The 12675-nt window shown below is 33.1% G+C and overlaps 1 protein-coding gene across 4 annotated transcripts in view; it reads right to left on the reverse strand.

Moving 5' to 3' along the window:
- CDH9 (cadherin 9) overlaps positions 1–12675 on the reverse strand; it is a 115231-nt gene that overhangs the window by 41715 nt on the left and 60841 nt on the right. For 3 of the 4 annotated variants that reach the window (XM_068670866.1, XM_068670864.1, XM_068670865.1), the window contains one exon: positions 8750–9044. The exons of the other annotated variant lie outside the window; for it this stretch is intronic. In XM_068670866.1, coding sequence (XP_068526967.1) covers positions 8750–9044 — 295 coding nt within the window. The remainder of the gene's footprint in view (positions 1–8749; positions 9045–12675) is intronic. 4 annotated transcript variants of the gene reach the window in all.

The raw sequence follows: 12675 nt of genomic DNA on the forward strand, positions 1-12675 counted from the left end.
GGAATTCAGAACAATTATGCTTTTCTTCAGAGATTAAAGTGTTATAGCTGAAAAACTACTGAAATAAAATGAAGTAAAAAGGAAACATCAAATTACTTTTAGTTTAAGAATGATGAGTTCTTTCAGTGCTAATTTCAAGTTCTAATCTAGGGAGGTCCAGACCCTTTTTTAAAATTATTTTTTAGGTACAAAGAAAATGGGAAATAATACAATGCTTTCAATAAGGTAGCCAGCTGAACAATATTGCACTGAATCCTTTTGGAGAGAAGTAAAGGGGAGCAACATTTAACCTATCCCAGGCATGAAAATTCCTTCACAAGAAGGCTGTCACTCCAAGGGTGCTGCAATGTAGTATAATGGGTCTGGCTGGGATGGAGTTAACTTTCCCTGCAGCAACCTATACAGTGCTGTGCTAGAACTTGTAGCCAGAAGTAGACACCAGCGTTGTGTCTACTGCTGAGCAATACTGGCACTGCATCAGGACTCCATCTACCCCAATCCCAGAGCCAGCAGGCTGAGGCAAGAGGCGAGAACGGGACATCACCAGGGCAGCTGACCTAAACCAACCAAAGGGGTATTCCATACCATATGATGCCACACTCAGCCATAAAAGGTGGAAAAACAAAGAAGAGGGGAGGGCTTTCATGAAAATGTCTGTCTTCCCGAACAACAGCTACATGTGTTGAGGCCCTGCTTCAAGGTCAAGCATCACTCGGTGGTGGGAAGTATAGGAAGTAGAGAGCAATTTCTTTCCTCTGTACTTCCACACATCCTTTGCTTGTTTTCCTTCCTTCCTTCCTACCTTCCTACCTTCCTTCTTTTTTTTTTTCCCTTTTCCTCTTTCCATTTTCCCTTTAGTTATATTATTTAATTAATAATAATTTTCCCTTAATAATTATTTTTCCTTTAATTAAATTATCCTTATCTCAACCCATGTATTGTTTCTTTCCTTTTCTTCTTCCCCTCTTCTTCAGAGGAGAGGGAGTGAGAAAGTAATTGTGGTGGAGTTCAGCTGCCTAGCAAGGTAAAACCACAGCAAATAGATGAACACAAAATCTTCCTCTGATTGGTGGGAAACTGAGACATAGAGAAATTAAAGTTTGTGCTCACTTCAAAACTACGTCTTCTAAGTTTAGGCCAGACAGTTCACAAAGCCTAAAGCCCTATACAGTGCTTTAAAATCCATCTATCCAGCTAATTGCTGTATCTGAACTGCTGTCATATTATCTCTTCCTATGAGAAAAAGCGTAGACCATGAAGGGCTAGCGGCTGCACGTTTATGGGAGTACAGAGGAGGTCACAAAATTGTCAATGAGTTTGGCAGTAGCTCAGTTCCCACAAGACAGAACTATGAAAAGTATTTACACCTTACTGCGTTTACAGCAACCACTCGGTACCTTTCTTTGCTGAAAGCAGTTCTACAAAAGCCCCACTTCTTCTAACACCAAGAGTGAGTGATTACTCACATGGAGTTAATAGATGGCTCTGGTTTTTCAGTTGAATTTGCTCAGACTTGTGGTATCATAAGGAACAAAATAAAAATAAATAAATAAATAAAAGCCTGTATGGAAGATCTAAGGATTTTGTAACTGAAGAATAATGAATAGATAAAGCAATTTTTTATCCACAGCTAGCTATGAAACTCTCCTGCCTTTTACAGCTGTACATTTCTTGCATGCTCCTGTCACTTTCTGAGCACCAGTTCTGACCTCATGTGATCTGATCCAGGGAACAAAACAAACAAAACTAGTACTGAAATTGAATAATCCTTTATTTTTTTTCCTGATGATTTAGCTCTTTACATTTTTTTTTTATTATTATTTTTTTTGACAGGTAAGGCATAAGACAACACAACTAGGAGCAGAGATAGAGTAAAAGAACTGCTCCTTTTGGCTGTAGCTCAAGATCTATCTGTTATATGAAAATATACATCTTAAGACTGTAAAATATTAGAATTCTTCAGAGGCCATAATTTGAATTTTATTTACGCTGATTTTTGTTCCTAATTTTTCTGAATGTGCAGTGCTTCTCAGTTCTGCTTCTCAGTTCTTTCAAGTGCAACTTTTCTGTATAGACTTTAAAGGAACTATGACATTTCTGATAACTTATGAGGAATTTCCTGAATTGTATAGACATAAATTATTTATTTCAGTGTCCTCTTACCTCCGTATGTTTATGCATATGTACATAATATACTGTGCTTTTCATCCTGATAGTTTATTGTAAGAAACTCTTATTTCATATTTTCATATTTATTTTGTTGAAAGGGATAATTTTTTTCTTATAAAGACATGTATGAGAAATAATAAAGAAGATAAATTTTAAATGGATAAAAATAGTGTCTTTGAAGAGAACCCTAGATAGATTCTGATGATTACAGAGGTTTTGAAATTCATTAGTTTTAGTGTTAAATGCAAACAAACATATAGAAGGTATTCTAGCTACAAGATTTCTACCATTGTGCTTAGTTTGTGTAAAGGAATTCTAATGCCATATTTTGTAAATGTAAAATGTGGACTTGTGGATAAAACATTTATTTGAAATATATCTTGTTTCTGAAGCTAACACAATGATTTGTTTTTAAATGGAGTGTATGTTAAAAATTACCATTCTGAAATCTTGCAGATTAGCAAAATAGTACCAGTAGGCTTGTGACAAAGTCAAGACAGTCATTCATAAATTTGTTTATATGCATCTAAAACCAGGGAAAATATGCAGATGAGAAAATATAATTATATCCTGCTGAAAAATGAAAGATGAGAACTGGCTCTATTTAGTTATCTATATACATCTGAAGATTAATACGTACTTCATTCAATTGTTGTTTTGTTGTTGTGTTTTGTTTTGTTTTGTTTTGTTTTTGATATACCATAAAGTCTGCTTGTTCCTGTAAGAGCTTCCAGTATGAAATGACAAACTTTTCTTTAGAAATGCATGTTTATGATTACATGATACTGAAAAAATAATGTAACAAAAGTAAATATCAGATTGTAGTCCTTTTGAAACCCATTAGTAGTTCTGGTATGTAATATTCTCAAGAGATACTACAGAAATAGTGAACAACTATTAGTGAACAACAACAGTGAACAGCAAACTTCTAACACATCATTGTGTAATTGATGTTGTAGTATGCATACCACTGTAATAAAAATGGAAGTAGGAATGCATGTGTGTTTTACTTCAATTTTATCTTGCTTTCTTTCTCTTTGCATGTATATATTATACATGTATCTTTTATTTAGTATTTCTGTTAAATACCTGGTATCTGTAATGTATATGTATGTGGTAATCCTGTAAGCCTGAGTCTAAAAAGGCCATATCTATATTTCATATATATGAATATATATACTTATATATTCCATATATATGATATATATATATATATATATCATATATATATATACATGAAAAATATGTCCCTCTGTCAAACTTAGCTATCCACCAATATACCAAAAGTTATTTCATGGGAAAATTATGAATTTTAATTTTAATCATTTAAAATCATAGGATCATAGAATGGTTTGGTTTGGAATGGACCTTTAGAGAGAGATTATTTCATTCCATGGGCAGGGAGACCTCCCAGTAGACCAAGTTGACCAAAGCTGCATCCAATCTGGCCTTGAATACTTCCAGGGATGGGTCACCCGTAGCTTCTCCATGCAACTTGTTTCAGTGCCTCACCACTCTCATTGTGAAGAATTTCTTCCTAATATCTAGACTAAACCTACCCTCTTTTAGTTCAAAACCATTATTCCTTACCCTATATACCAATACACTCCCTGATAAAGAGTACTTCTCTACCTATACATTATAAAAATCTTCTCCTGTAGAAATTCTGAATGATGAGGTGCCTTTTCTTAGATTAATAATACTCAGAAAACAGCAGTGGAGTTAACTATGAAGAAGTGAATATTAAACTAAATTAGGTATTATCCCTTGTCTTAATAGGATCAATTTAGAGATTAAAAATGTGTTATGAAATACTTATCAGGCACATTAAGGATGTTTAATAAGAAAAAAATTGTAAGCCTTACCTATTAAAATTAGCAAGGCATGTGCAGGAGGGTGTAATAATATTGACCCAGGAGCCAAAAGAAATTTAACTCCATCACATTGCTATCTTACCTCTTTAAAATTTCTTAAGAACTTCTTTATATCCTGAGAAAAGTGTGTTTCACAGTGAGGTGTGGGGTTTTTGTTTTATTTGTTTGTTTGTTTGTTTCTCTTTTGTTAGTGCTTGGATGGTTGTTTTTTTTTTTAAATAATCTCACTTCACTTTGACAAATACATGAATCAAAGCTTGCACTGTTGTAACAAATATTTGACCCTATATACATGTATATTGCCCCTGAAGAAAGCCTCAAGGTTAAAATCAGTATATTTTAAGCATGATTAGAGTACTTTTCCTTTTGCATAATAAGGGAAATAAAATATTATTCTTACAACACAGAACATGTATTTAGCTTTTCAGAAATTTTCTCCTATGGTATTTCTTAAATACAGGCAGATCAGAATAGGTCATGATTCAAATCCACCCACCCTTCCTTGTGACCAAGATTTCATCACACAGTTTTGGTATTCCATTAATTTAAAATGCTGAACATCTTGTGATCCCTTACTTATCTTATTTTGTTTTTATTACCTTTTATTGTTCTAAAATATTTATCCTAATTGTTGGGACTGTTTTTTCATTAAACCAGTTTGCCTCATCTGACACAAATCTCAGCACTCTGTAATTCTTCCAGTCAACTCTAGAACTATATAACAAATATAGTTACAGCAGTTATTATTTAGCAGTTCTTCAGCATAATAACCATTTTTAATGAGAAATACCATGTTATTGAGTTTTAGAATCTACTAAACTTTCTCATTTAATTTTTTAAGTTAATATCACTGTGAATATTTAGTGTGATCATTTCCATAAAAGCCATTGCATTCAGCTCACTTCACTATTTTTGATTGCTTCTGTAATTAAGTTTGCTACACAGCATTTTAGGTATAACCATAATGCTGCTGGGGATATGATTGGATTGCATATAGATATAGCCAGACTAATTTTTTCCATACATGTACAGCTTGACGGCTGCAGTGTAGATGCTGCAGCATAGTATTAACACAAACTAATGCACAAATAAGAATTCATGTTCCCTTCTGGGCTTGGATAGGCCATGGTGAAAATCCATGTTACACTTTCACTCTTCTTACTATCAAATGAGATAAACATGAGTGAGTTTTGCTTATTGGTACTGAAAATCACACATTTTATCAGAGGTGTTGACTTATCTTTTTCTCTTGTGTGCTCTAGATCTAGTTATTTGAAGAAACAGTCACTAACACAGCAAGAAATATGTAGTATGACATAGTATTTGAATAACAGATACACAAGAAGCTGGAAACACTGTTAGTGATGATTTCATTTAAATTTCTCAATCATAATGACATTTACATTGGCTTTCATAAATATCCTCAGTAAAATTCGTTAACTTCAGTGAAAAAGATAATAAATATAAAATATGTATCTTTAGATTTAAGTCACTAAATTGGAATTGGAAGAAAGAAGTCAACAATAGGAAGAAACTTATTTTTCCAGAAAGTTTTGGCTTGATCACTGTGAATGTATTTGTTAAATGCATTTAAAAACATTATAGTGTGCTTTTATGGTTCTTTCCAGTCAAAAAAGTTATTTGGTTAAGCATGCAAGGATCTGTGTATACATAGTTATGACAAGAAACTTTCATCATCCTAAGTATTTGTAGCATGCAATGTAGTACTACACTAACTTTTTTTATTCTATATAGACTTAGTAAAGATGATTGCCCTGTGCTAGGGGTTCTTCCTTTTATTTTGCAATTCTTATTCCCTTCCATTTGTTATAGAGGGACTTATAGAATCAAGATGCAGTTTATTCTTTTTCTAAACTCTTCAGTTCTGGACTGTATTTTTGCCAGCCCAGTCTCTCTCTCTCCCTATTTTTTTTTTTCTTTTTTTTTTTTTTCCCTTCCATTTTCACGATATTTTCTGTCCTTTTCCTTTCAGTCATACTTACCTTCACAACAGCAATAACCCTATTGATCTCTCAATAATTTCTCAGGATAGCTTTTTCTTCCTTCAGCATTTATTTTTCACAGACCTCCAACATTAAGAACCATTTTAAGTTCTACAGTCCAGAACATACTTCCTTACTAAACTCAGCTATCTGACATCCATCTAATCTACTAACAGCTGCATATGCCAAAAAAAAAACACTGAAAAGATTAAGTGCTGAAGTCTAAAGAACCTTCCTGCATAACTGACGATTGACAATTTTGTAAATTTGTGATGTTCTGCAACACTACAGAAAAAATAATTTGGGTTGCATATCTAGACAAAAAAAAAAAAAAAGTTGTTAATATATATCAAATTAATTGTAATTGCTTAAATATCATTTCCATAATGTGTTGTAGAATTTCTTAAGAAATATACTACAGTCTGTGAAAACTTTGACCCAGGAGCCATTTATGTAGCCACTGCTCCACTGTATCAGTTTTGAATCTAATTTTTGCCTCTTTCTCTTTTTCGTTCTTTTCCTTCTGTTCTATATACCACTTAGTTCTAATTTGCTGACCTACACTAATCTGCCTTTCTTTTATGTAGGTATTTCAAGAAATACACTACATATTCTGTATTTTATGTGTTCTGTTTTGTACTTCATGGGAAGGTTTACTTGAGCACCACTTATATACAATTTGTAAATTGTATTACATTTAGGGGATGAATTTCACCTTTTTACTCCCAAGTCATTTTTCTACAGTCATGGCATCTGCTTCCTCATCTGGAGGAGTGGGGCATAGGGATTCCAAGGAGGAATACCTTGTTGTATTTTTTATCTACTTATATGTACATCCAGATTATTTAATTAACATACTTATGATTGACTGGACAAATACAGAATTTTTGCTACTTAAATGGACTGATCGGAACTTGGCTTCTTCTTCACTGCTACTTTGAGTAATTAAAAAACTGCTTTCACTCATACCTATTCAAATGCTAAAAAATTACATTCTAGTGTAATTTTTATAGTCACTAATGCAAATGTATACAAAGCATAGCAGCATAGCAAAAAGTAACTAATGTCTGGTTTTTTGCCTCCACATTGCGAGGCCTTTTTTTATTTATTTTTTTTTTTTTACTGTATAAATCCTTTATCTGTGATGTTATCTTCCCAGTAAAACTCTTCTTTGCTGGAGTACATAATGTTATTTGCACTCATTTTCATTATCATTTATGGACATTTCATAGACTTAAAATTTCACAGACAATGCCAAGGCATTAGGCTTTGCATTCTATTTTTAGCATTCTATTCTCTTTTATTCATGCTTCTCCACTGATTCTAAGGAGACTGGACTAAGCAATAAGGTTAAATATGAACATCATGCTTTTTACCTTATCTATTTCAACATAGTTCCTTTCTTACAAAAAAACAAACAAACAACAACAACAACAACAACAAAGTATATATATATATAAATAAAACTAAATATGACCAGTAAAATGACAATATTTTTCCTTCATAGATTATTGGGAAAGTAAATGCTGAATTGAAAAGATTTTTCCATTTCCATGTATCTTTAAAAGAACCATTCTTTGACTTTTCACATCATACATAGTATTGTAGGAATTCCGTTTTCATGATTAAAAAATATACAGTAAGGTTCCATTATGCTTCTACTAGTCTCAGCGGTAACTATTAGCTTATTTAAAGTATTTTGCATGTATATTGGTCACAAACCTTGATTGTTATTTTCTTGTCTCTCTTTCTTGTCTCTCTCAGACATGTCATCATCCAGGGCTGATTTTGGAAGCCATTGCACTAATTCATTATAAGTAAATAACTTGAGAATTTCTCTCTCATTTTTTCACCATAGCCCAATGTATTTTATGTTTACTCATCTCATCAGAGAAACTGTCTGTACTGTAAACAAGTAAAGCACTTAGGTGATCGTGATTAGTTCTAGTGAATGCATGCTGGTGAATATTATCGATCACATCACAAAAACCCAAAGAATTATTTTACTATGGAGCTATAATTCTCACCCAAATTCTAATGGCTTTCCACATTTTTACTTTTCAATCCAGCAGTTGTGAATAGGTTTAAGCCTGTTATTTATTATGAAAAAAAATAATCTTAAAACAGTTCTTCAGGAAAGAGGTTCAGATGTTTGGTATCTTAAAAAATAATAACAATAATGTTGATAACAAAGAAAAAAACAGCAACCACATAAAAAGTAATTCTTTGGTATTTGTAGGAATATATTTTGCATCATTTTGATATATGGATTGATTTGCATACTTACATGCTTAAAGTAGTTTATATCTAAAGGTACAAAAAGGTTTGGTAAATTATACTTTGTAAATACAAAGAAGATATATTTTATGGAAGTGACATTCTCAGCTGTGGCAAAACTATATAGTAACTTTTAAGACAACTTTATGTTACATTTCATGCTGGTACCTGCTGGTAAAGAGTGAAGAGTAGCCTATAGTGTGGAAAAGGGATTGAAAAGTGGATGAAGATTAAACAAATAAATAAAAGCAGAAAACAATCATTTCTGATACATTACTGGCAACTAGTAGATACTATTCAGTGAATATTCTCAGAAGCTTGTACTAAGTGAATTTAAAAAGAAAAAAAATGAACAATAAATTACTTAAAAGTTCCAAATCAACCCAAACTTACTTGGATTTTACATAATGATAAGTTTTTACCTACCAACTCCAGACATCTCCGGAATGCTGGCGGTGTACATGTCCTTGGTGAATTTTGGTTCATTGTCATTAATATCATGGATTTTAATGATAAATTCAGACTCTGGCTCCACTTGTCTTCCAGTCTTTCTGTCTATAGCCTTGGCACGTAGCACATACAGGGACTTTTCTTCTCTGTCCAATTTCTTTGCAGCATGAATATCTCCTGTATTTTCATCTATAATGAACAGACTGCCAGCCCCATCTCCTGTTAATATGTATTTTAAATTTCCATCTCCTTTATCTTGGTCAGTGTGTAGCTTCAGGGAGGTAGAAAAGAAGAATTCTATAAATATATGTATTGTTATTACAGACCAAATCATTCAGCATATATGAATAAGTCTGTACAATCTTGACTGTAATTGGGGTCAGCAGTGGTTATCTTCTGTTTCACTGTTGAAAAAATTACAAATTTGAGACTCAATCATACACAAAAAATAGCTCTAAACAAATTTGTAAAGACATGAGGGGATATAGAAGATATAGAGTAGAAGATATGATACATATCTTCTACTATTTGAATTAGTAATCAAAAATAACTGTAAACCAAAAAATATTTCTTTCAATAACCTATCCAGAAACTGATAGAAGTCTCATGCTTGAAGATGACAAGGGGTGTAAAAAAATCCCAAGTTTCTATTTGCAAAACATAGCCTGTTTTCCCTTTTATTGACTGTTGATAATGCACCCAGATGACCTGTAACAAGGGACAAGGATTTGGATCTTAAGAATTACAGCTTTTGAACTTATATAAGTTATAAAATCACTTATAAATCATGTATAAATGTTCTGATTTAAACATCTTGCATTTTAACTTCCCCCCTCCTTTTTTTTTTTTAAATATCTCACCTCAGTTAATTACTTTCCTTCCTTATAGTCCTCTCCACATGGGAGGAATAATTCTCAAGAACACTAGGAGGTAAATTTTCAAAGCATTGAGTGGGGTTTAACAGCCTTTTTCCTAATACACTTCTCCATAAGAGTTCAAAACTATTTCTGTGAACTTACAGGCACTGATTCATTGCCATATAATGCCATTATGAAAAAGTGCTTAAAAACAGCCAAAGCAAGGCATTGAAGCTGACCCAGACAGTAGAAGTTCTTATAGAATGCTCTTTTCTTGAACTCTACTTCTATACTTTCATTTACAGGGGCACGTTTCCATTTTATCTGTGGTGTGTTTTCCTCAGATATATGTTTACTGTCACATTTGGCCACAGCTCAGTGACCTGTGTGTTTTTCAAATACCGACAGAAAGAATCTCAACTCAGCACTTCTTTTTTTTTTCTCTGAATAGAACAATATGGTATATCAACCACCTGAAAAAATATTGTTGAGTGTCAATGAAGGTTTTACTCTAGTTTGTCACAAAAGCCAGAATAGTTACTTTATGCCACTTTTTTCCTTGTTTCTCTATTTCTGTAAGTGCTTATCCCCATGTTTCATAACTGAGCCACTGCATCTTTCTATTACTCCACCTGTATGAAGGGTGATTGTGGTGGATTTTGTTAAATTCCTTCACTTTGATTTTTTTCCTCTGATTTTACACTGAAGCCTTAAAACTATTTACTATATGTGAACTGATTATTCTTATGTTAGAAATAAGACTATCAAATGACTATCTGAACAATTTTAGCACTTACTGTATTCAGTGTACGTCTATATTAAAATTCTATGAAGATTCTTAAGGATTAAATAAAGTGGGTTGAAAGAATTGAATAAAATGTGCGCACAGCACTCAAACAAACAAACAAACAAAAAAAAACAAGACCTCACTGGCAACTTGCCAACTCTACAGATAATACAGAGAAAGCAAATTTAACAACTGTACCTTGACAGAACGTGGAGCATTAAGTAATTAATTTGCAGAGTTCAACAAAAGCATTTGATTATGATACATACTTGCATTTTCAAGAACAAACAAACAAACAAAACAAAACAAAACAAAACAAAAGATTTATTTGCATATCAAGTATATGCAATACAAGTATATATAGTATATTTCTTTGGGTCAGATGACTTTGTCTTGTGCCACACAGCACACTTTTCTGTTCAATACGAAAGAGTGCACTTTCATTCTTGTTGAGATAGTCCTCACCATGTAGCATAAATATAGCTTTCACATTGAGATAGAATCTTCTTGAGGTAGAATCTTCTTAAAATATTCCAACTAAGTATCAGATCTTAGGACTGAAAAGCAACACTTGAATGTAGTTTTTCATGAAGATAAGTCACCTTCCTTCTGAGTCTTAAAAACATTCAAGTGCTTGCTACAAAGTCTTGTGTTGTTACGTGGCTCCTTAACACACTCAGCCAACTAGGGGAGCAGCCAGAAGAGCTGGGGTTGGAGTCTCAGAGAGAAATCCTATGGATCAGGAGAAGGAAAATCTCCTAGCAGTAGCATCGGATGGAGAAGGCAGCATGAGGGAGTGAGAGGAAGGATGGGAGTTGCATTAACGATGTTGAGGCCTCAGTGAAGCTAACATCCTTTCTTAATGCTACTTAGACGTTGTTAATTTCTCGTGTTAACATCAGTCAGACATGTAAGTTCTTAAAAGTTGAGTACACATTCCATTTTCATGCATTTACAAAGCTATTTTCCTTGTATTTTTGAAATAATTTCTGTCATTCTCTCCAGGGTTGTTTATTTTATTTTATTTTATTTTTTTTCCCCTATACATGTATATATTCCAACATACAGCTATTAATTTAAATTTCTATGACAAGTTTGTTGTTATGTGGATTAAACTAGACTCTGGTCCACAAGTATTATCTCCATAGTAGCCTTTGAGGCAGACTGTAAGGGCAGAGACTTAACTGTCAGGAGTCCTGGTCTTTAATTGCAAGTAGTGCTGTGCAGAGGAGGAATGTAATTTTTTCAGGAACTAGAAGTTTCCCACTTTTGAAGATGAGCAACCATTACTGAAACAAATATGGTTTAGAACTAAGAAATGAAAGAAAAAAGGAGACAGGGAGTGGAATGAGAATTTTGTATTGCTTGTTTTGATTTAGAACAGAAAACAAAATTATCCATTTAAAAAGGAATGTTTTGTTTGTGTGGAATTATATCCGAAATAATAAGTACATAATATACATTTTATTTTTATTAGAAATTATATCTGGAATATTATTTTAATATAATTTTATTTGAAATTGTAGTAATAACATAGTTCATATTTGAAGACCTGTTAAATGCTTCCCCCAGGCAGCTCTGGTACCTAAAGAATTTTTCAGGGAGTATAAAGTGTCCTTAAAGGCAGCATTTTCCTTAGCAAGTTTCCAGATTTTGCTATTTGCATGTTTTGTTTTTTTTTTTTCCTATTCCTACAGGCTCTTTCTAGACTTGGAGAGCTGGTCATCTGCTGAAAACAGATCATATATACTGAAAGACATGTGCAGATGGGTAGCAGAGATCCAGACTGTGAATATAAATGGTATTAGCTTGCAATCTCATTTTGATTGCTCAAATGAACAACTCTGCTGGTGATCTAAGATCAATGACCTCTTGCAATGGGGCAATGATGTGAGGTCAAAGTAGTGAGGTCACTGATCTTTTCTACACTAACAAGTGGTTCTGGAAAAATATCACATCTGCCCACTGCCATTCCCTTATCCTGCCTCTCAACTATGCATAGGTCCTCAGAGAATAGGTTAATTTCTTTTATCTGTCTTTTCAGACTACCTACAAAGATGGCAGGTTGCTCAAACTGTGACAGCTATTTTAACCTTCCTCTTTATGTTTCTACCAAATGATAAATAGGATTTTTAGACATGGTAAATTTGGGAATAGAATATTCCTCACAACAAAGCATTCCATATCCTACTGCCCACTTAGTAAGATCACTTCAAGTACAGTTGCAAACTATGACTTCTTCCACATGTAAAGATGTC

The sequence above is a fragment of the Anas acuta genome, chromosome 2 (assembly GCF_963932015.1).
Source record: "Anas acuta chromosome 2, bAnaAcu1.1, whole genome shotgun sequence".
In the NCBI taxonomy this organism is placed as follows: domain Eukaryota; kingdom Metazoa; phylum Chordata; class Aves; order Anseriformes; family Anatidae; genus Anas; species Anas acuta.